The following is a 25,058-nucleotide window of genomic DNA, read 5'->3' as shown; positions in this document are numbered from 1 at the left end:
AGATTTTATGTTGTATAACTTTGTATAAAATGCCAGAAGCTTGCTACAGGGTAATCTATTTAATGCCCCCACATGCAAACCTATTCTTTGGGCCTTTGTTGTAATAAATTTTGAATCCAGGTACGTAGAAACTTCATAATACAATTAAATCAAATTTATTCTTTTTAATTAGGGGAAGAATTTAACACTGACATATATTTACCCACACATTTACAATTTCCAGTGTACTCATTCCTTTCGGAAGATCTGAGTTTCCATCTAGTGTTAACTTCTCTTTAATCTAAAGAATTTCTGTTAGCATTTCTTATTCTGTTGGCAACAAATTCTTTTGGCATTTGTTACTTTGAAAAGGTTTTCATTTCACCTTCATTATTAACATACATTCCTATTCTATATAGAATTCCGGGTGGACCTTTTCATTTTCTTTCAGCACGTTAAATGTATCATTCCATTACCTTCTAACCTGTGCTACTGATGAGAAGTCAGCCTTCATCTGTATCATTGTTCTCCTATATGCAGCGCCCTACTACCTCCCACCCAAGGCAGCTACTTCCAAAATATTTATCTTTTTCATTGGTTTTTGGCAGTTTTAACATAATGTGCCGCGGTGTGCTTTTCTATGTATTTGTTCTGCTTGGGGTTCTCAAAATCTGTACATGGATACTGTATCAGTTATCTACCATGACATAAAAAATTACCCCAAAAGTTACTGGCTTAAAGTGACAACATTTATGATCTCACAGTTTCTGTGGTCCAGGAACCTGGGCGTGGCTTAACTAGATGCTCTGGCTCAGGGTCTCTCAAAAGGTTTGTTGGGGATTGAATCACGTATCCCACAAAAGACATGTTCTTTATCTTAATCCACATCCCTTTGGGTGTGAATCCATTTGTACACAGGACCTTTTGAAGATGTTATTATTAGTTAAGGTGTGACCAATTGAATCAGGGGTAGCATGAGATCTGTTGAATGTTTTCAAGGGCAAAGGCATATAAACATATATCTTACCCTCTGGGGTTCCCTTCTTCCAAGACTCAAAGGTCCCCACCCCTGCACTTACTTCAAGTAGATTTTTAATAAATATTTTTTCCTGAGTTTATAATTTTGATCTGTGGGGGGATTAGTTCTATGCAAGTTACTTCAACCAAAGCAGAATTTAATATGTTTCCAAATTTTATTTTTTAAAGCTATTTTTAACTAGTACTATGTTAAGGAGGCATTGGACAGCTACTGATTAGATTCTTTTATTAAGCATCATTATTAATACTTTAAAATACAATATGACTGTAAAGGGATTTTTATGTCAAGGTAGTGAGAAAGAAAGAGTGCCCAAAAAAGGGACTAGGCATTTTGGAAAATGTGAGTTTGACTAAGACAAAATTCTTCCTACTCAGTGTGTAATAACTAAAATTACAATCATGACTCGATACTGATTCCATATTGACACCTCTTTCTAGGGTTTCCTAAACACTTCTGTTTCATGATATAGCATAGTCTTGATGTTTGTCAAGTAAATAAATGAATACAGAATACAGTGTACTTCAGATTGTTTGCTCAATTAACAGAAAACTGATCACTGGAATTAATACATATCCTTTAACCAAATCAATCACATTTACAGCCAGATGGACCATTACTATTTAATTTTTTTTTTTCTGTACAGGTCCATTTGTTAGTGACATGAGATATACATATGGCATGTTGAAACATGAATCTGAAAATTTAAAAACAATTTTTACTTTACAAATAACAAAACTTTCCAACCCTAGTCTCAAATACAATTAATATATTTTTTATTATTTTCAGATAAAAGGGACCATATATATTGTAAGACTTTCCTCCTGCTTAAAATGATATTTTAAGTTAAAATTTCAAATCCCCCAAATTATATAAATGTTCTTTTAAAAACAGGATGCACAGAACATTCGTTCTTTGTGACATGGTTTGTCTTTTAAAAGAAAAAAGGGTGACTACGTTTACATGTTTAAAGATTTTATAGGCAGATTATTGAAGAAATGTGCTTTGGTAATTACTGACTGTAAATATATTTTATGAATAGCAGAATGCTAATTACACTTAATTTTAAGGAGAATGATAATTGACTTCTAATGAAAAGGACATGTAACAGATGTTTCTTGTTTATCATATTAGAAAAATAAAATATACATGTGCTATAGTCCATTACAGAAAACTAAAATAAAAAAAAATTGATCTTAACATGGATTCAGATTAATTGCACCATTTCATCAAAACATACTTTTGCCTAATTTCTACCTAACTATATCTGCCTAACTATACATATTTTGAGAGAGTAGTTAAAAATAATAACAACAGACAGACAATATTATCTTGCATCAAGAAATCATATGGAAATTACCATTCATTCCGGTCAGCATCACAGTTGCAGTAATATTGAGAATCAATGCAGGTCCCCTCTAATCCACAGGTACATCTTTGAGGATCTGGCAGAGAACCTCCCCAGTAAGTTTGTGTTTCATTGGTTCTTCCAATCCACCAGCTCAGAGGGGTTCCATCTGAAAGACAAGTACATGTGTGACATCTGATTTACCCACCGCTGCCTTCCATCCAGTATAATTCCTTCCCTCCCAAATCATTAAAAAGGATGAAAGATAGCAAGACAGACTAAATTGATATGGTATTCTAAATACTGTAATTGGATGGTATTTCCTTAGGAAAGCTTTAAAAAATATTATTTAGGCTTAAGTGAAGGACCTATTCTTTCTTTTAGTAGAAAATAAACCAGCAGTTCCTATTTGATTTGGGCATGATTTTAAGTAATTTATCAAGAAGAGTCCACAAATGCAATTTCATTTTAAAAAAATTTAGAAGCAAGTTGGCATTGAAATATAAACCAGAGTAATTAGCATTCAGAAACCAGATTGGTTTGAGATCATAAAATGTCCATTTAAACATTAGGGAATGTTGTGTAAAGTCACTGATTTATCTTAATATATGTATTGGCTAAAATATATTAGCTGTTTATTAAACATTTGGCAGAGTATGACACTCACTTGTCATGATTTAAGATTTGTTTGGAAGTATGTATTTTTTCTTCCATTTAATGGCTTGGCTATATATTTGAAGACTGCAGAAGTAACACTGAAAGTTCTTCATGCCTGAAGCAAATATTATACCCAAAACAAAGTTTTTCTTAGCTAAATACATCTCTTCTCTATGAGATGTTCAGCTATTCCTTCTCAGAATTAACATTAAAGAGGAAGCTAAAGAACTAGAGCAAAGAATGGATAGAAAATTTAGGCAAGGAGATTAAGAAAAGAAGGAGAGGGGGCAGGCAATCCATCTGAAATAACAACAATAATAATCGATGTAGTCATTCCAGAATCAGGTCACGAGAAGAACGGAAGCAACATTAAATCAATCATTTCCTTCAAAGATGCTTGATCATTCTTCTGTTAACTTCCAACCCCTCAAGTTATCACCATTAGCCCCACTGAGAATCTGGAACTTTTACTTGTTTCTGCATTACTTACAAATGCCACTGCTTGTTATAACCTAGAGTAGATTGGATGTCTGCTAATGCTGACAATCTCTATCTCAGAATTACCAAACACGCAAGTCCAGCAGTCTCAAAAACTCAAAGGGGTTACTGAGAGCTTGTGTTATGCATAAAGGCATTCATATCAAGAATTTTCATCTTCCTTTTTAATTGCATGATTAATTTTATCAACAGGAAGTGAAACCTACTTGAAACACTTCATAGATACATTAAATGTGAATATTGTGCATTCATAGATTGAAGAGAAAATAGGTCGCTATCCTAAATATCCAATCATATGTTTACATCTAAAGTCTCTACCTCGATAAACAGAAACCTTCCCTAAAATAGAAACCCACCAGATGGTTTAAAGGTACCTTTAAAGACTTTTTAAAGTGTCCTAAATAATTTAAAGACATTTTAAAGTGTCCTAAATAATTTAAAGCAGTATTAAAAGAATTAGGAAAATCATGAGGAGCAGGTAGATCCTGAAAAAGAAGAAGAAATAAAAATCTATCATTATAGAACATTACATTTCTCACAGTTAAAATTACTTAAGTATTCCCTTGATCATCCTTCCAGGATGCTGAGTACAGATCCTCAGCTTGGTGAAAACTTGTTTTCACATATATTCTACTTGTTTGAAAAATAATATACACTAATAATATATATTTTATATTCTATAATATATTTCAAACAAGTAGAATATAAAATATATATTATTAGTATATAATTGCATATTACTAATATATATTATTAATAATATTCTATAATATATTCTATTTGGTGAAAACTTGTTTTCACATAAATTCTACTTTATTCATCCACAATTACGGCATTATTTTAAACTTTATCATTTAAAGCTGCTACATCTGTAAGATCTGAAATTCTAAATTTGTCTGACACCATCCTCCTATTCTTACCTTAGACTATTTCTTAAGCTTAAGCTTCTTCCCTTAAACTATTTCCTGAACACACATTTATTTCTTATTGTGACATTAAAATCAAAATTGCTCCCTCATTTTTCAGTCTCTTCCCAGTTATAATCCAATAAAAATGAGTTCTAGATTCATGGACCTTCTGGAAATCTGTGTATTTAACATCATCCCATATTCCAGAGCCTTCTAGAGTTCACTCCTCTCTTTACTAATGATTCTCAAACCTGGATGAAACATCTAGGAAACTTAAAAAAAATGCATGGGCTCTGCTGGCCACCAAGGTAGGAATTTCTTCCCCATGAAGGTGGAAATTCCTATATATATTTTCCTTTTACTTTGATTTGGGTGCTTGCTCACTAACACTTTCCCCACAGGGTTGGTTTTTGCTTCTACCAGAGTTTGACTTATGCATGACGTTGCTAATTGTCTTCTCTTTTTCTTGCCTTCAACTCAGTTTACTTTGCTTTTATTCTTCTTAGAAAACACTTTGGCTACTCATATTTTAGATACCAGATCAATATTCAGCAACAATGGACAATCAATCATGTGTGAAACTGGGTATGCTAACTACAATCACAATATGCAGTGGAGATCTGGGCATAAGAGGAGCTTGTTTCATGTACTTTTTTTGCATTATGCCCCTCAATCACTGCACTCCTGTGAGGCTGCCATTATGGCCCCATTTCACAGGAGAGAAAACAAAGACTGAGTAAGATTCATCTGTCCAAGTTCCATAGCTAGCAAATGAGAGACCTGCAACTTGAACCTAGCTCTCTCCCCTCTGACTCCCATGTTCTTTCTGCTGCAACAACTGCCTGATAATCATTCACAGGTGGGGTTCACGGTTCAGGAACAGACAAGATTGGAGTGGAAACCAGCAAGATAGGAACTGTTTGGAGGGCTGAATGGCAGGAACGAGAACATTCTGAAAGCAGGAGGAGTGAGGAGGAGAAGAGAAAGAGGAGCAGGAGGAGGAGGAGGAAGGAACTCAGGCAAAGGAAGAAAATACTCTGTATTCAATGAGTAGAGATCAAGTAAGTGAAATGGTTAATTGGAAACAAAAGTACAAATTTTGGACCACGAGTGTCAAATTTTTCTGCAAGATCCACATGACACAATATTGTGGGGATCCAGGGCCCAGGCTCCCCCTCCCTAATGGGGAATAAAGCCCCACAGCACATACAGCCTGCATGCCTGGGACAGAATTTGAAGGTCATTAGACCTCCTCAGGGACGGAAGTATGTGCAGATGGAATCATATATAAAGCTTAGATACCTCCAGATCCTTGTGTCATAAGACTCCACTGAAACTCTGTTCTCACACCCTATGGACTGTCTTTGTCCTAAACCCTTAGAAGCTGCCCTTGTACTCCCCACCCTTGCAGAGCACTGCCTTCCATTCTCCTCGGACGGCTGCCCCCTGGGACCCTCTCCTGTTTCTAAGTCCTGATAAACTCATGTCTGACTTGGTGCCCAGCATGTTCTTAGGTCTTAGGCTTGATTCGACCCAAGCCCTTCAAGAGCTGGGTTGGAACAGATATTCAGACTCAAAATACCTTTCTTTTTCATTTCTGTCCTATCTGGAACTTCAGCCTTCTTATGACAACCCATGAGTTTAAACATTAATAAAGTGGTTTTATTGGGCAGGTCTCTCAGAATCTTCTCTTATTTCAAAAGAAAAACCCATCCCCATATTGCTGTTAGGGAACAGTAGGTTGGGGAATGCTACGAAGGTTGCATATAAGCAGGGCAAGTTCAGATTATGCAGTTCTGATACCCAAACAGAGGAATCTATATCTGACAGACATTAAATCTTCTTAACTGGAAGCAGTGTTCCTTAAAGGCTAATGATGTTCCTTGTAAAGAGTAATACATTCAATTACATATTAGCTGGGTGGAAGACAGGGAGAGATGGCAATCTGGCAGGCTGGTTGGAAAGCTCTTGCACAAACTTGTAGAACTGACTAATTAAGACAGAATGGTGGGACCAGAGATGAGCAGTGATATTCTGACAGAAAGAGATGTTCTAAAGAGAGAAAACACAAATCCAAAACAAGAAGAAAAACAAAAGAGTTAAGGTGGTTATCTGATTTCTACTTGAGCTAGGGGATGAACTGTGTTTCTAGCAGTCTATTCTAATTTTCAATTATCCCCAGAGGCTAAGTGTCAACAATCCATGGAAAAGCATCACACAGAACAGTCACTTTCAGAAAACCAAACCATATTTGTATTAGCTCTTTTCCATGATAAAACAAATCTTGTGTGTCACTTGCCCTTTCTAAGGGATAAACACTGCATTTGTCAAGTATCAGAAAGAAACTCTTTACTGTACAGTTATCTGATTAAGGCCAGGAAGACATTCTGAAACAATCAAGGCTTTGAACAAAGTTCAGTGTACATGGACCTTGTTCTTTTTTTCAGCCAAAAGCATCTGTGATTTACAGACTGCAACACGTTTGCTGAGTATATGAGGATCCTACAATGCCACCACCTTGGCAGAAGGAAAATCAACAGGAGTAAATCAAGTCAAGTTCACCATGCAACAGGGTGACATGATGGATGCGTCAGTTTACTTACCCTGCTTATTTACAAGCCGTGACTTCTTGCAGTAGTAAGTAAGCTCCTGCTCACAGTAATCCGCGTGATTAATTGTGGCCTGGAGTTGCTCCATGCTGGCCACATACTCGAAAAACCCAGCATGTGGGTTCTCTGGACTAGCGCTTTTGACTCTTGTTAAGTCAGAGCCATTGTGTTGTATGATGGTCCATGCAGTTTCTTGTATGCAGAAATGGGGGAAGAAAGAGAGGAGACCATCACTAGTCTGCAAAAGTTAAAATAAATAAAGAAAATCAAAATCACCTTTTATCTGAGTCAAATTTTCCTAGTCATTAAACCTCTCTGAGAGGTAGAATCAACACAAATGGGATTCTTAAACTATTTAAGTTATAGTGAAGTAATTCTTTTGCCTGGAATTTGGTTTATTACCATGCATTGGCAGTAATTTTATTTTACCTTTTCATATAATTGAGCCAGACAATAAATATGATGAAAAATGTTAGAGAAACTGATTATTACATTTCTGTGATATGTTTCAATCATCAGATCTGATATTCTATCTTTTTAAAGATGCATATCATAATTTTATGTACCTTCAAGAAAGAAAAAAAAATACTACCCATTATAATTGTGCCATTGTTGATTAACACATCCTGAATTCAGAGATGTTACAATATGAAAAATATGGTCATCTTAGAATTAGTGAAATATTTAAATTATATATTGTAAGCAATGACTTTTCTACTCTTAAAAATTATTCATGTTACTAGCAAGAAAGTCAAACTTTAATGACCTGCATATTTATCTCTTTAATCAACATTTAACTATGAGTGTGCATCAATTTCTGTTGGAATCAAATGTACAAATATTCATTTCGGTATCACATGACCTACATAGTTAAGTAGTAACTCTTTTGAGCTAAACATATCCGACACAGTACCAGTAAAACAACTAGCACAAAAAATAAATGCCTTTGAGCATCTATTATAGCTATCATTTAGGTAATTGAATGTCTGTAAACACTCCCATCATACTGATCATCGACATTATTAGATGAAATTAAAAGTCCCCAGTGTAACAGAAGAAAATTCTATTGTATCTATTCTTCAACTTCCCCAGCAATAGATTTCATATTACTTTTACAGTGTGAGATCCAGAAAAGAGAACAGAGTAATCAACAGGCACCTGGTTTAATAGATCAGAAAAGATGGAAGTCTGCTACATAAGTGCTGTTAAGTCCCAACACTTTTCTGTATTAGAAAGGATTATTCTATAAATTGGAGGAAAACGGTAATAGATAGAGTTGTGTGTTTTTTTCTTCCTTATTAGGTGATACAGTCACCTGGAGCAACAACCACAACTGGCTGCGAACCTACAGAATAGGTTTGGCCAAAGTTTGATGGGCACTTAAGACCAAAAACAGGCCACTCCATATAGCAAAATAGTAACAGTTTATCAGACCGAGAAGCTGGTCCTGGTCGGCCCTAGGATGTTCAAACTAGCACTCTACGCTGCCCACGGGTTGCAGGGAAAGAACAAGGAAGGCACAGAGCCAAGGCAGGATTTGAAGTTACTGATACATAGCAGGAGTGGTTGTAGTATTGATAGCTATTGTGCTTAGAAATGTGCAGGTGTGCTTTAAGGTGCATTTAGGAGGTGGGGGCAAGGGGCTGTCTTATCTAGGAATTTATGGCTTCTCTGGTTTATGGCCTCACACAATATATAAAACAATACCAGCAGGTATTCTTTGAGAAGTTTGAGAAATTTTATTCCCACCCCTCTCTTGATCATGCAGAATTTTGAATCAAGAGGCCTGTGAAATGAGACAAGAGACAAACTTGACAGCCTTATCCTCATCCAGTGTAGATACTTCTTTCACTGTGAAACAATGGCTGTTACTTTCTCCCTTTGCATTTAAGCTCACCACAAGAGTTTTATTAGTGAAACACATTCCTCAAAGGCAACATGATATATAAGCTTATGAAATTAACTATGGAAAGGCAGATAGCAACACAGTGTAGCAGCCATCCAATCTGGGTTGCAGATCTGTGCCCTTTAGAAAGTCAGGCAAAATCCGGGCTTTCATTTTCAAATCTGGAAAATGAAGGGGGCAGAACTAGGCAATATCATAGGTCTGAAATTCAACAATTTTAGCCAGCTTATTCTTGGCTCTCAGAAATTAGCAGTTATTACCCAGGCAAATTCGTTAGCCTGGCCTCCCTTAGGCTCTGCTTTTATTGTTCAACAAAATGGTTCATTCACCTATCCTTGTGGCCTATCAGTGGCATGTGTAAAGAAGCTTTAACTCTGGCTGAGAAGTGGGGCCCAAGAGCAGGACAACAAACCTCTTGAAGCCTTTGTCTCTTTGTCTTTTGGGTCACAATGAGAGGGACTGCCCTGTAGTTTAGCTTAAAACTCAACTGCTGCAGGAGCTGTAAGAGATTCAAGGCCACAGTGCATTGCAATCTTAAAAGGCAGATCATAGAAATGCTTCCTTTTGAAATTCTCAAATTTCAATATTATATTTTCTATAAGCAATTCTATTGTAACTGAGAAGTCGGGATTTAAGAAATGATTATTATTACTAAATCATAATGTAACTGAGAAGTTAGGATTTAAGTGATGATTATGATTACTGAATCATTATACAGATATTCCTTTTTACTTTATGGTAAATTAGAGTAGACACAGGGAAATACCTGAGACCTGAACTGTAATCCAGCTGTCTTTGTCTCTGCCCTTGTGATTGTAAAAACCTTGTGACTGACTTTTACTTGTACCCATTTTATCCAGTTTTTTGACTTTAAAGTCTTATGTTGACTAAAGACAGCCCCTAGTGTTTATTAATAAAGGGCCTTGGGTCAGCCCAGAAATAACCCACTCCAATTCCAAAGTTATCTTGATAACCAAAACTGGATCTAACCAAAATGGGCCTGCCTGACATGCGCAGAAGGTTAAACTTTAACCAATAAGTCACCTATACCTCATTACAATACTAAAACTCACACCTGTCATCATATTAAGGCCACCATTTTCTTACATACCTTCTATGACTAAGTATGTAATCAATCTGTGCTGCTCAATGATTAGATCACCTCTAATTACATCAGCTGGAGCCACTGTGCTCATTATCCTAAAACCTGCCCATCTCTTAATACTATAAAACTAGCAGAATTACTGCAGTTCAGGGAGACAGATTTTGGGGCCAATAGGCCATCTGATCTCCTGCTTCATGCCTAGCAATAAACTCTTTCTGTCTTTGAAGCCCCAGTGTCTCAGGAATTGATCATTTGAGTGCATCAGGCAGAGAATCCATCACTTTTGTCCGGTACCAATAATATATAGCTATTTCTTTTTAAGTCTAGTGAATTAGAATAGCCAGAAAGAAATGCCTGAAATTGTTGAACTGTAATCCAGTTGTCTTAATCTTTGAGAATGATTGTATAACTATATACCTTTCATCTCGTGACCTCGTATTGTAAAAACCTTGTGACTGGCCCTCACTTGTATCCCCCTTTATCCATTTTTTTTTTTTTTTTTTTTTAAATTTTAGAAACTTGTAATCACAAAGACAACCCCCTAAAGTTTACAGACGAACTTAAATCAGCTCAGCACTAACCACTGATTTGTTCTTGTTGGGTTAGTTCTAGCACAGTTCCAATTCCTTTACATTTGTAAATTGTTTCTGCTTATACTTGCTAATGAGATAGTAATAACCCCATCTGCCCTCGTTTCTGCTTATATTTGCTATTGAAATAGTAATGACTCCATCTCCCCTTGTCTGAATCCATAAAAACCTTGAACTCCTTAGACTAGGGGAGACAGATTTTTAGGCCCATAGGCTATCTGATCTCCTGCTTCACACCTAGCAAAAAACTCTTTCTCTCTTTGAAACCCCAGTGTCATGGATTAGCTGCTTTGTGCATTGGCAGAGAACCCATCACTTTTGTTCAGTATCCTTAGTTTCTGATTAGAAAAGATGCCACAAAGTATGAAGGTAAACAGATACCACACTTCTCAGACAATTTAGATCCCAGGGCAAAGGAGAGACAATGAAATCATCACAAGACATTTTGAGCAGTGGCTGTAAGGGCCCTGGCAACCACGACCCAAATCTCATGTGCTTTACTACTAAGAGAAAGTCTCAACACCCTTAACTGAAAACCTCTTAACCGTTCTTTCAGGCATGACAGTGTTAACCGATGTTTCTACAAACACCTATATAGAGACAACAGCTGTAAAAGAACAGACTTCATCACAATTTTTAATTAGATTTTGTGATATATTTTATCAGTCTTCTCCTCTAGTCTGCAAATCCTACCAGAACAGTAATAGTTTCTGATTTGCTAACAATAGTAGCTCAAGCATGTAGTTCAGGGCTTGGTACAACATGCAGTAAAAGATATTTGGTGAAGAAATGAGGGAATGAACAAATAGATGGGTGAAAGGATGAAAACTATGCATTGTCTAGGCCAGAACACTTTCTGATTGTGATTCTAGAGGACTTTGAGCCTTTCACAGCCTCTGTGCTATTTTAAAACTGTCAATTGTAGATAATTGATAGCAATGAAAAATAATGTTAAGTCTGACACTGTAGGATCTGAGATGTTACCATATTTTCAAGTTAGCAAGTTAGCCTGCCACAGATTTTATATCTAGATATATTTCATATCTAGGTCTAGATATGGATATATGCTAGCAGAAACATGAGACCTCTAAAGCAGGGACCATTTACTTACAAAGAATCTTAGCAGTACTGAATCCCCATATCCTAATTTCCCATGGGCCAGCTGTGTGTCCTGGTGTTGCACCATGTAAAGACAAAACCAAATTTAAAAAATAAAAAAAGGCTTATTTCTCCCTGTTGAATGTTTGGGTAGAGATTTCCTCCTCTCTCCCACCTCTTAGTATTTTCTTTAGAAAACCTGTAATTGTAAGTTCTCTGTTTGTCCTTTTGAACTATAAAGAGGAGGATATTGCCCTTATCCCCCAGTTTCCTGGACAGAAATTAGCATAACTTCTAAGGTGTTCCTGACTCCAAACTGTAAAACTATCTCTGAAATACCCTGAGAATGAGTATGCAATGGGTTGTATCAGCTTAGCCACATAAAAAACAGTGATCTCGCTTACAGTCTTTGAATGTCTTTGAGGATTGTCTCTGATGCATCACATTCTGTTTTCATACTTATGTGATAATAAAACTGCTTTTATTTCTCTTCTACCTTTCTGGAGAGGTTTTCTGGGCTGGGAGGAACCCCAAAATTCTGAGAATTGTGTTAGATATTTTGGGGGTGCATGGTCATAAACGACATGGAGACCGGTCGACTTCAGGCAGGAAAGTTTTATTTACACACCAGCATGGCGGGGATCAGAAGGAAATCGCCATCAGCATGGCGGGGATATGAAGTAAAGCTGTATTTATGGGAGAGCTGTATTTATGCTTTGCTTTCGGGGTGGTCCGTTGGTCAAGATGGACAGGGGTTTGGCTGATGGGTTAAGTGGTGATTGGACCCTGGGCCCTGTCAGGGTGGGAATTGAGAAGGAATGGCATTGAGCTAATGGAGAAGTGAGTAGTGGGTTTTAGTGTCCTTTTCAGGAATGGAACGTATATAGCTGGGGAAGGGGGTTTGGGCAGGATGCAGTGGCTGCAGCGTGTTAGTTGGGACACCGGGAAGTCTTGCACAAAACACTTGCCTAGTGTGCTGTTTGGAAAGGAGTGGAATTTTCCAACAATTGGAGTTACAGAAGGTGGTTGGCACATCTTTCCCTTTTCCCTCCAAGAAGAGACTTTAGCTCTGGAGTGTAACAAATCTCCAAAGAGAGGAGGGGCAAGTCCTTAGGTTTTTATTACTCTTAGAATACAAGCAAGTGCATCTGGGAAAGATAAGGTTTTAAATCTCTCTAGAGCAATTCACTGTCTCTATCTACTAAAACATATTTACATTTAATCATCCTTTAACCCAGGTATTTTTTCTTAGAAAGCAAAATATCCTTCCTACAAATAATTCTTATCTATAGACAAGCAAATTCCAAAACCCCTTAGAGCTTCTACTTTCTTCCCCATCTATGGAAGAGGCCAACTTTGTTTCCATTTGCACATTCATTTCAACAGAAGTGATGCCTGTTCTTTGGATTCTCCTTTGAACTGGTTATAACATCTTACCAGTTTCCTCATTAATAATGAGCTAAACAAAATCTTTAAAACATATTCATGAGCTTTCATTTGTATATCTGTACAAGAGTCATGATTATACTCTTTGCAGGAAATTATCCTTTAATAAATACAGAGAGTCATTTAGGGTAAGGAGGCACAAGGAAATGAGAAAGAAGAGATAGCTGAAACAGGCAGAAAATCTAAGAAATTTAGTAAGTACATGAAAATATTGAATGATAGGTTGTGTCTGTCCCTGAAGAGATTTCTAATAATGTGAACTGTATATAAAGCAACTGTGTAATTAAGAATTTGATTTATCTCAAGCTGACTGTTATTTTTTTAGAGTGAAAACAGTGTAGAGGAAAAACATGCAGTTTAAGCAGTAGTTGCAGAGCTTGCATTACTTCAAGTTTAATAGCTGAGGGTGATGGATGTGATCAAGGCTGTAAGAGCAGACAGGAGGAGCTGTGTTAAGGAACTTAGAGGAGGTGATGGGAAAGAACAGATAGCATTCTGGAGCCCAACTGCATGTAAACAAGGCTGTATTTGAATAATGACAGTGAGCTACTAACTCTCATAGCTATTAAGAAGTCTTCTATTATTGAAAATTCTAAAGTAAAAGTAATTATGTTATTACAGGCCTTAAATCCTCCAGCTCTCTCCACGAATGGTCCCAGGAGCCTCTATCTCAGAATCAAGTGGAACATTTATTAATAATGCAGAGGCCTTGACCAGAGACTCTAGACTTACAAGATCAGAAAAACTAAACCCAGGAAGTTTGGTGGTGGTGAAGTGGGAAGGCGCTGAGTGTAGACCATGAGATTTTCATTTTCACAAAAGTGTGAAAGCTATTGCTTTAGCACACCACCCCCTGCCCACCCCACCCCCACCACCACCACAGGCACACTGAAACAAATGTCCTTTACAATGAGAAACTGCTTAAACATGAAACTATTTGATTATCGGAAATGCGATGAATTTTGCGTAGAAACAAACAGCCCTATATATTTCAACAGGGACAGCCACTGGGATTTATATTATCTTGAATAATTATAAAATTATATTTAGATTATCCTGTCTAGAAAGGAATTTCAGTCTTTAACAAAGTTTAGGAAACTATCTATTCAAAATAGACTTTTTTGTTTGTATCTTTTAAATTTTAGTGCTAAACATGTGGAATCATTATAAACTAATAATTGGATTTTTTTTTTAATTTACACATTTGCAAGTCACTGATTCAGCAGTTTTATTTTCACAATTGTTAGACATGATTTGTGTTACTAAAGGATATGTTATTGGCTACAGGGAATGAGACAGTGATAGAAAGCAGCCTTTTTTCAATCGAAAAACTTTCAAGCGGAGAAAAGAGACCAAGGTTTTAATTCTTGCTCTATTCCTAAAGAGATCTGTCAGCATGAGCCTCAGTTCCCTCATTTGCAAAACAGATCAATAAGCAACCTTTCATGCTGTAGTAAGTATTTATAACAGGCATCTACACTGGGGTTGTTCACTGTTGTTTGAATACTTGTTCTGGAACGATGGAGTCATTTGGGCTGTCTCCTGGCTTGATTTCTATGTTTCTTTGCCCTCAACACCTTGCTTTGCAATTTTCTGAACTCCCTCTTTTCATCAATACTTTTGATAATACTTGCTAAAGCACGTTTAATCTCTGTATGCTTCCAGTTACTCCCTGTCCTATTTTATTTTCCTTTGGGCTCTATGACCCATTTGGTCTCATCTCACAATTCAGGTTCATAGAATGGCTTCTCAGTGTGTATATTCACTTCTGCTCTCTTAGAGTTGTTATGATACTTAGGTGACTACAAGTTTCTCTAAAGAATTTATCAAGATGCATCTTCTAAATAAGGTACATTAATTTGTAATATAAAATATACATGTTTAATATCTTTAGAAAATAAAAATGCATATGGCCTAAACATTACTGAATTATTGAATTATTACCCAAAATAAGCATTTTATATATATATATATATTTATTTCTGAAAATTTTAAAGACTACAGATATTTTTGAAATTAGAAAATATCTAATTTTCAGAAATAAAACTTTATTAGTAAGTCTACGTGAACAATTCAGGATTCAGTTGCGGGAAGGCAGGTATCCCAGGGAGGCAGTGGCAGCTTAGAAAATCACACCCACAATCCAACCTACACAGATGAGAAAAATAGGAAAACTGTTTTGACACTTGAATTCACACCTTCCATTTGCAGTTTTCTTTTTTCTCCATGAAATCTTTTCACACTTATTATGTTTAATTCTCACATAATAGAGCAGGCTGTATGCTCTCAAGTTTGAGAACCACAGGTCTAAAGCAGCAATTCCCAAACCTGGGCACACCTAAGAATCACTTGCAAATATATATATATATATATGTATATATATATATATATATTTTTAACATTGATTCTACGGTCCCACCCCAACTACTGAGTCAAAATCTTCTGGGGATGCTGTCTGGGAATCCGCACTGTGCAGTCTGGGAGCTCCACTGAGGGGATGAGTATGTGGGAACCATTCAAGGCCTTAGGTTGCTTGGGTTTTGGGGGCAGTGTCCTCAGTGGCTTTGAGCACATATGGAAGCCAGCTGGTTGTGCTATATTAAAAATCTCTAAAGAAACATTCTCTAGTAATTTCCCCAAAATATGTTACCCAGATTTTACCATCGCCCTGCAGTTTTTAGAATTACACATTAAGTCACTGTTGCTCCCATATTTCACTGTCTTCTCAGTATTTGCATTTGAATGCATAACAGAGATCTCAAACTCAATATGTTTAAAACTGAACCCTAATCTTCCCCCTAAACCTTCTCCTACTACATATGAAAGAATGGCAACTCAACCACTCCACTTGCCCATACAGAGAACTGCGGGGTCATGTTTCACTCCCTTCATTTTCTCACACCTCACCTGTAGTTAGCGAGCAAATCTAACCTCCTCTCCTGTCCTACACTGCTCTTATCCAGTGCCACAGCCATCATCAGCTCTTGGCTGGATTCGTGCATTACTGGCAACCATCTCCTACTGGGCCTCCCTTCTCCTGGACAGGCATTTCCCAGCACGGGAGTCAGATTGCATAACACCTCTACTCAAAACCCTCCAGTATCTTCTCCTGTCATTCAGAATAAAAGCCAAAGACCTTACAACCTTGGGGAAGACTCCATGTCTCCATGATTCTCCGCCTGCCTTTCTCTCCTCACCTGTCGCTCTTCTGCTCTCATGCTGTTCTCCCCCTTACTTGACACACTCCCGCCAAATTGGATTTGTGCCATTCCTGAGCACACCTGGCAAGCTCCTGTCTCAGAGTTCACACATGCTGTTCCTTCTGCCTGGAAGGTTCTTTCCCCAGATATTCAGAGAGGCGGCTCTTTCGGCTCCTTCAAATATTAGTTCAAATGTCACTTGCTCAGTTTGGTCTTCCTTGACTGCCCAATAAAGTGGCAAATCCTCTTCTCAATCATCCCCTTAACTTAATATTGCCTTTTTCTGCTTTATTTAGTCCCATAAAATTCTGACTCGCTAACACAATGCTGTCCAATGGAACTTTCTGCAATGAAGGAAATATTCTACATTTGTGTTGATCAATACAGTCACTACTAACTAGCCACACGTGGCTACTGAGAACTTGAGACATGGCTAGCGAAACTGAGAAACTGAACATACTATTTTCTTTAATTTATTTAATTTACATATTTAATTTTGAATTTAAGTTCATTTAATTTACTAATTTATTTTAATTAGATTTAATTTAAATAGGTACTTATAACTAGTGGCTAACATATTGGATGGAATTCATTTTTACAAACAAATTCATCTGGAAATCATTTTTTTGTGTGTTTGATGACAAAGGGATCAAGATTCCCTTTTTGTCATATTTATATCCAATTGCCCCAGCACTACTGATTGAAAATACATCTTAATCTCACTGCATATTAATGCCACCTTTGCAAAAAATCAAGTGTCAATATATGAATGAGACTGTTTATGTAATCTCTATTCTGCTCCCTTGTTCTATTATTTATCCTTGAGACACTAACACACTATTTTTCTTAGCCTATATGTATAATATAACTTTACATCTAGTAGAGTTGAGTCTTCCACTTTCTGTTTCAAGATTGATTTGGTTCTTCTTGTACCTTTCCCTTTGCTTGTAAATTTTAGAATCTGAATCCCAGTTGTCACCAAAACAAAACAACAAACTAACAAAATCCCTGCAGGGATTTTAATTTGAGTTTGCAGTGAATCAATATCTGGTCGGGAAGAATTGATATTTATGCTGTATCAAGTCTTCTAATCAATGAAAATGTATGTTCCTCCACTTATTTAGTATTTTATCTCAAGTGCATTTTATACTTACTTGCGTAGAAGCCATGTGCGTCTTTCATTAGATTTATTCCCATATATTTCAGAGTTTTTGATACTTTTGAAAATAGAATCTTGTAAAATTTCATTTACTAAATGCTTGTGGTATTCAGAAATAAATTAACTTTATATCAGTGATCATCCTAAATTTTAATAGCTTATATTTAGATTGTTTAGAATATTCTTTATACATCATCAGATCATCTATGCATAATGAGAATCTTAGTTCTTCTTTTCCAATACTTTTATCTTTTATTTTTTTCTCTTGCTTTTATTCAATTGCTAGGAGCTCCAATACAAAGGTGAACAGAAGTGGCGACAGTAGACATTGCTGATTCTCAGGGGTAAAGCTTTCAACATTCCATCATAAAATATAATATTTATTGTAGGTTTTTTGTGAGTAACTTCTATCAAATTAAGGAAATTTCCTCCTAATGGTAATTTATTGGGTCCTCTTTTTCATAGACAGATGTTGAATTTAATTAAACACATGTTTATTCTTATTATCCTATTACTTCCTATATAAATTTACATAAGTAAATAACTCAAAAATAAATAAACTTCATATTAATGTACATTTAAAAAGTGAATTTTTTCAAACCTTTCAAATGTATCAATCTGCTCAGAGAAAAAAGTCTATCCTTTCTATTCCAGGACATAATAGGAACCATTTTATTACTCATTGTCTACACAGATACCACATGCATAGTAAATAATGACAACACTTTTAATCATCACCATTAGACTATTTTTAATGATTTATGTTCAATTCTTCTACCCATACACATTTTAATCAAGTTGCAAATTAGGTCAGCTTTCTACTTTTTTCATTTTGATTTTGTGTGTTAAAGCATTCATGCAAATTTAACTATTAAATAAAAGTAGATTAACTCACCGGTCATATTGCAATATACAAGAAATGGTCCCAGAGGGCCACTTCCATCTGAATCTATATAGTAAAACCCTGAAGCATTTCCTCTGTGCTTATAGGCTTCACACGACTGCTCATAGATAGCTGCAAAAAAATGGATTATCATAAATGAAATAGAATGAACTGAGCCTTTTAAGTTTAAATTTGGACACAAATTTAGTGAGTATATTACAGACCAGGAGAAAAGGTAAAAATACTTTAAAAGACAAACCCATTCTCCTTTTTTGTTGTTGTTGTTGTTAATATGAGTGAAGTTAGACTAAATAGAAAAAAAGAATATGATTGTAATTATTTTTATCACTAAAGGGAAATCACTTTGAAAAATGATAAATTGGTTTATTTTTTGCATTAGGAGGAGCAAGGAAAGAGAAGGTAGCTATTTAAATGTGAAGATACATATGATTATAATGTGATATCTTTATCTTGTGACATGCATTTTGCAATTTCTCATTGTATCACTTTGTAATAACCTGACATCTGAAATACATTAGTGTAATCTCCTTAAATAATCTGCTGTCATCCAATAATTATGCAATAGAAAAGTTTTAAATAATGTCATAACTATACTCATTTGCTCTTTGGCAAAATTCTTTTTTCATAAAACATACAGGATTGCAATGTTCCTCATCAATAGTGGTTTAAAGTAATTTACAAAAAAAAAATCTCAAATGCTTTGAAATGAGAATTAAAGGTTACTGAAATTCAAAGCAAAAGAAATATTTACATGAAATATACCCTCCGTGGCCTCAATGTACTCTGACCTATAATTGGATATTTTTGATTATACAATTATATTTGCCATGCACAAGATTTTATCCTCTGTGTATGATGCCTCTCCTCCTGTTACTTGGTCAAATGTACCAATAATTTCCATTAAGCCTTTTATTCAGTGAAGTGAGAAAGAAACAATCCTCATATCCTTTCCTGAATCTATTTTAAAATTTGAAAATCATTTTAATGTGGATTTAGACATGAAATAATGCAGCTAATTTGTTCAGTGCTACTAAAACTTCAGATAATCGCACAAATGTACTTCACCACTACAAAGTAAGATGGTTTTCTTTTGTTCCAACTACGTATTGCATAGATGGAAATACACTATGCATTGCTTTCTGGACACATCTGTATTTGTGCCAGTGGAATGGGCATGCAAAATCGGTCCTTTATACACTTATATATGTAGATACGTATATTCACTAATGCCTTAAGGAGCTTGGCAGGGCACACACAAATTTGGGGTCGGGCTGGTATTGGAGAGGACACATTTTGGATGGGGATATCTGGGGGAACTTTTCCTTTATGCTTGACTTTCTATAGCACAATGTTTAATGTATTATTTGTCTAATGAAACCTTTTTAAAGACCCATCATGTCCCTCTCTCCTCAGCTAAAGACAGTGATGGTTTCACTGTAACCAGCTCTATCATTCTGGCCCCATATCTCAGAACAGTTATTGGCAAACACCTTCAGCTCCATTTGGACCACCTGCTTAAGAACCTAAATCAGTTAACCCAATTATTGGATCAAATTGTGGGCCACAGATGGCAAGATCTTTTGTTTTATTTTCCCTAGAGGTATTTGTGATTATATTTAGGTTCAGTTGTTCATATTTCAATTTTAATCAATTAAAATACATTCAATACTTTTCTGGCTCAAGATGGGCACTACCCTGGGGATGATGGAAGATCCTCAACCAGCGGGATGACAGGGGTTAAGTCATTTGGCCTCTGGTGAGGTGTGGCTTCAGCAGCAGCAAACAGCCTCGTGAACAGCCTCCATGAACTCTTACGAGGCACTTCAAATCCATATCTGGAGAATGACTCTGGCGACAGAGCTGGAAGCATCAGGGGTTTGGTGGAAATCTCCTCCCGATCATGCCTCCCCTGCCCGGAAGCAGGGTTTCTGATGGTCTGCTGTGGAGCCCCCAGCCCGGGCACACACGATTCCTCTCTCCACCCCAGCAGGGGCATAAAGCCCTAGACCAATATAAGGAACTGAGAGAGGAGAGAGAGATGACTTTGTATGTACCACCCTTGCCTTAAGTTAAGGCCATAGGAGATAATAACAGACAGAGATTGCCCAGAAATATCAATAGTAATACAGGGAGAAAAGGAAAGAAAAAAAAACAGCATTCCAGGCTTCCCATAATATGTTCCTGCCAGTTACCAAACTAGCAGACAACAAAAAGGCATGAGACTTACAGCATATGCAAAACAATTCATCAGAAGGGACACATGATTTATAATAGAGGGAAAGGGGTTGGTTTTTGAGCACAATTGCATATATTCTCATCCTCACTTGCCTTGACTTGGGCAAGTTGATTAATATCTGTTTCCTCCTGGTAACTATGGGTCATAATGGTACCCACCTACCAGGGTTGTCATCAGAATTAAATGAGTTAACACTTATAAAACACTAGATCAGTGCCTGGCATTTAGAAAGGACTCAATAAAATTAACTATTATGATTAATCATTTTCTACCACCCTCATCCTCATCACCTTCATCAAATAGTTTGCAAGAAAATTTAAGGATGACCTAGACTTTTCTTAATATCTGAATCCCCATGCTATAAGCCAACCTAGTCCACCAAGTATCGGTTCTGAGAATCTCTGTTTAATTGTAGGAACAGTAAAGATTTGGTACTGATCATGTTTCCATCTGTACTTTGGCTTCTAGAAAGCTTAGAGTCAAAATATTAGCTCATTTCAGGTAATGAACAAGACATTATGTCACACGTTCTGCATTTTACTTTATGTTTACCTTTAGCTACCTTTTGTTTTCCTATACTTAGTTTCCCTTTGCCAGTTAGCCTACCCTTTTCTATCCTTTTTATATGACGTATTTGTATAAGCTATCTTGGCTGCATTATGAAATGAGGCGGATTAAAAATAAATAAACTTGAAATCAACTGGATGCTAAAATTCTGGGTGGTACATTCCAACTCCTCCACATACAGTGACACATACATACACCACAATGAGAAGGGAAATGGAGCAAGGAAATGAGAGCAGAGGCAAGAGTGAGCAGGGTGTTCAGCTTACCGTTATGGCAAGTGGCTCCCCTGTAGCCAGTGTGTGCACAGCTGCAGTGGAAGGTGTTCCAGGACTGGGAGCACTCACCGCCGTGTTCACAATAGTTGGGCAAACACCTAAGAGAAGGTGCATATACAATCACCATTTTTCATTTTAGACATCACAGACTATCAATCACTTATCTAAAAACATGGTCCTATGAAAGAAGGATGTCAACAATAACATAAAGAGGAACTCAACATGACTAACAGTGCTTCTGTGTTATGGTTCTTTAATCACAGAAACAAACCTCAGATCAATAAGGTCATCAGATTTCAGCCTAGGCCCAAGTTGCTTTGACTGCTTAATTTTCAGTATTTCCCACTACATCAAAACCTTTTATTTTTCCTAAGTGGCATAATACCGATTCAATATGTTGCTAGCAATATCAACTGCTTATGTGAAATTAAAATATTTAAACATATTGAATTATTATATTGTGTGAATATTTAAAAGGAAGAAGGAATAAAGAAAAGGGAAGGAAAGAAGGAAGTTGGAGGGAATCACTTTTTTTATCCACTTAGCATAGACATCCAAGAATGCCGAAGGACACAGAGTATAGACCTACGAAGTCCAAGCTGCGTGCCGTGGAGTGCTTAATAAGGCTCACTGGGGCCCCCATGATATTTCAATTTTCAAGAGAAATACAGAGATAATCAACATCTGTCAAACACTGTGCAAATTACCAGCTTGAGGTAGTGCGGTTTCAACATTAGATCACAATGCAATCCTTTTAATCTTTGTGACACTGGGTTTTTAGCAGTTGCTTGATAAAAAGAAAGTAACAAACAAAATCAATGAGGAAAAAAAATGTGGGTGACAGTGTCCAATCTGATCTGTTCTGAAGTGCCCAACAGATACACATATTCAATTGCTAAGTAATTGTGGTTAATTAAAAATGGAATAAAATATTATTTTTCTTTTGAGTTCCTTTTTCAAAGGACTACTAAGTTGTTAGGACATAAATACTTACGTTGTTTGGACCTAAACAGAACTGATAGGTATTTCTTTTGGCTTAGGCGCACTGTGGAAAAATCACTGAGACAAGGTGGCATGAACTGAAGAAGATTTGGGAAACTCTGAAATTAGTGCAAATAGCCCTGTTCAGATTATTGATGGCTTTAGGGTTTAGAATGAAAGATAAAGTGAGAACAAAGCTTTAAGTGATCTCATTCACCTCAGATTAAAAAATAAATAAACCACAAAACTGCAAGAATATATCTATGATGGGGTTGTTATTAAAATTAACGATGGATGCTTAATATTTTGCTTCTAAGATCTTCTTACATTATAAGTAAGGTAAAATTTTGCTTATAGTGTTTGCTAAAAATAATAATGATTTTTTCAAGTTATAAAAAATAGATGTTCACTGCACAAACATCAAAAATCCAGGAAAGAACAAAGAAGAAATATCATTCACAATCTCTTAGTGTAGAAATTACTACTATAAACATATATATGTGTGTATATATATACATTTTCATAAATATAACCATAAAGTACATTATTTTATAGTCTGCTTATCAAGGATTCAAGTATAATAACATAGCTTTCCATGCCAATTAAGTGTATATATGTTTAGCATTTTTATAGATTTATAGTAATCTGTTAAAAAAAGTATCATGATTTATTTAATTTAATTTTTTAAGCATTTCAAATGAATAGTAATCTAAAAGGAAGACGGAGATTTTTAAAAAAATTTAAACAACAATTTTAGTTGGTAATCAGATACAAAAAGAACAAGAAGGCTCTTTAATAGACCCCAAACCATGTTTTCACAGGGAACAGATAGAAGTTACTTTGCCTAAAATTCTAAAGAATGAATCTTTTTTTTTTTTTTAAGAATATTTTTATTGAGATATATTCACATTCCTTACAATCATCCACAGTGTACAGTTATTCACAGACCGTCATATAGTTGTGCGTTCATTGCCAGAATCAATTTTTGAACATTTTTTTACGTTTTCTTCTTAAATAAATTTAAAAAATTAGAATGAGTTGATTTCAAAATGTATTTGATTAAATGTCCTCAAATTTTTGTTGCATAGATGTTATACTATTAGAATTTCTTTTGAATTGTCATATGCTGAAAGATAGATGGGAGAATCTTGAGGATGGGAAGGAGAGGAGAGAGAGAGAGAGAAACAAACAGACAGACAGAGGCAGGTAGACACACATAATATTCCTGGGCAGGCAAACCGGTACATGAAATTAGCCTTTGTGGTGGTTGCTTCAAGTAACATAAAAAGCATATAGAAGTTTGAACAAGCAGCTTTTTCCTCTTAGGCTGTGTTAAGATGTGGTATGCTTTATGCCCCTGTCTTCTCCAGTATACTTGCTTTTCGTGAGAATAATTTACTTTTTATTGAAAGGGAAATGAAAAATATGTTTTATTGCTTGCAGTGCTATTTGTGAAACTTTTCTGTACATTTCTTTTAAATTACATGTTCTGAGTAAATTATATCAAAAGTCTACAATTTGGCGTTGGTTGTTTTTTTTTTTTTGTTAATCATGGGTAAATAGTAATTAGAATGTTGAGCGAATTCTGGATTTTTATTTTTACATGGAAGTCCCTGGTCTAATAAGAAGCATTTTTATTCTGTAAAGACCAAGTGTGCAAATAATTTTGTGAAAAATTTGAAGTTATAGAATACCGTTGCCTGTAGGGAGAATTTTACTCAAAATATCTTTTCATGAGGAAGTTTTGCAGTTCATGTATTTTAGTTATGAGAAATTATTTCCTTCCAAGTTCATATAGAAAATCTTTCAAAATTGCAGCATCATCAAAGAATATGGATGAGACTGAAAAGGTGAGGGTAACCATTGTGAAAGTAACAGTGACAAGAGTACTTTCTGTTTCTCCGTTTACAGATGTGCTTAACCTGTTGCTGACTGGGAAAAGGAATGCTCATTTTATTATCTGACTATACAATTTGCTATAATTGCTGGAAGCAGTCAGGCATGGTAGCAGTTTTAATACATATATGAAGTAAAAGTTTCTTAAAGTATTAAAGGAATTAATAATTAGTGATTTCAGCAGCACTAGTTCAAACTTGTGTGTTGCAGTGTTTAATCAGATATACACAATTGTCTGAATTTCTATCGTTAAAAGTAATAGCCAAAATAATGAATAGCAAAGAATTTCTGGATCCAGTTAAAGATAAAATTTTGTTTTGTTGCATTGCAATTCCTTTTTCTCAGATATATTTTGTGGAATCAAACTAGTTTGTTATCCATTGGTTATTTTTTTTTTTTTAATCTTCATTTTATTGAGATATATTCACATACCACGCAGTCATACAAAACAAATCGTACTTTCGATTATTTACAGTATCATTACATAGTGGTACATTCATCACCCAAATCAATCCCTGACACCTTCATTAGCACACACACAAAAATAACAATAATAATAATTAGAGTGAAAAAGAGCAATTGAAGTAAAAAAGAACACTGGGTACCTTTGTCTGTTGGTTTCCTTCCCCTATTTTTCTACACATCCATCCATAAACTAGA

The 25,058-nt window shown here is 35.8% G+C and overlaps 1 protein-coding gene across 6 annotated transcripts in view; it reads right to left on the bottom strand.

Annotated features, from left to right (window-relative positions):
* CNTNAP4 (contactin associated protein family member 4) overlaps positions 1-25,058 on the bottom strand; it is a 293,265-nt gene that overhangs the window by 55,643 nt on the left and 212,564 nt on the right. For all 6 annotated transcript variants that reach the window (XM_037815806.1, XM_037815809.1, XM_037815808.1 and 3 more), the window contains 4 exons: positions 21,513-21,619; positions 18,435-18,554; positions 7,030-7,227; positions 2,376-2,532 (listed from right to left, as the gene is read on the bottom strand). In XM_037815806.1, the coding sequence (XP_037671734.1) occupies positions 2,376-2,532; positions 7,030-7,227; positions 18,435-18,554; positions 21,513-21,619 (582 nt within the window). The remainder of the gene's footprint in view (positions 1-2,375; positions 2,533-7,029; positions 7,228-18,434; positions 18,555-21,512; positions 21,620-25,058) is intronic.

Source organism: Choloepus didactylus, chromosome 22 (assembly GCF_015220235.1).
Source record: "Choloepus didactylus isolate mChoDid1 chromosome 22, mChoDid1.pri, whole genome shotgun sequence".
In the NCBI taxonomy this organism is placed as follows: Eukaryota; Metazoa; Chordata; class Mammalia; order Pilosa; family Megalonychidae; genus Choloepus; species Choloepus didactylus.
This window is presented reverse-complemented; position numbering and strand designations above follow the sequence as displayed.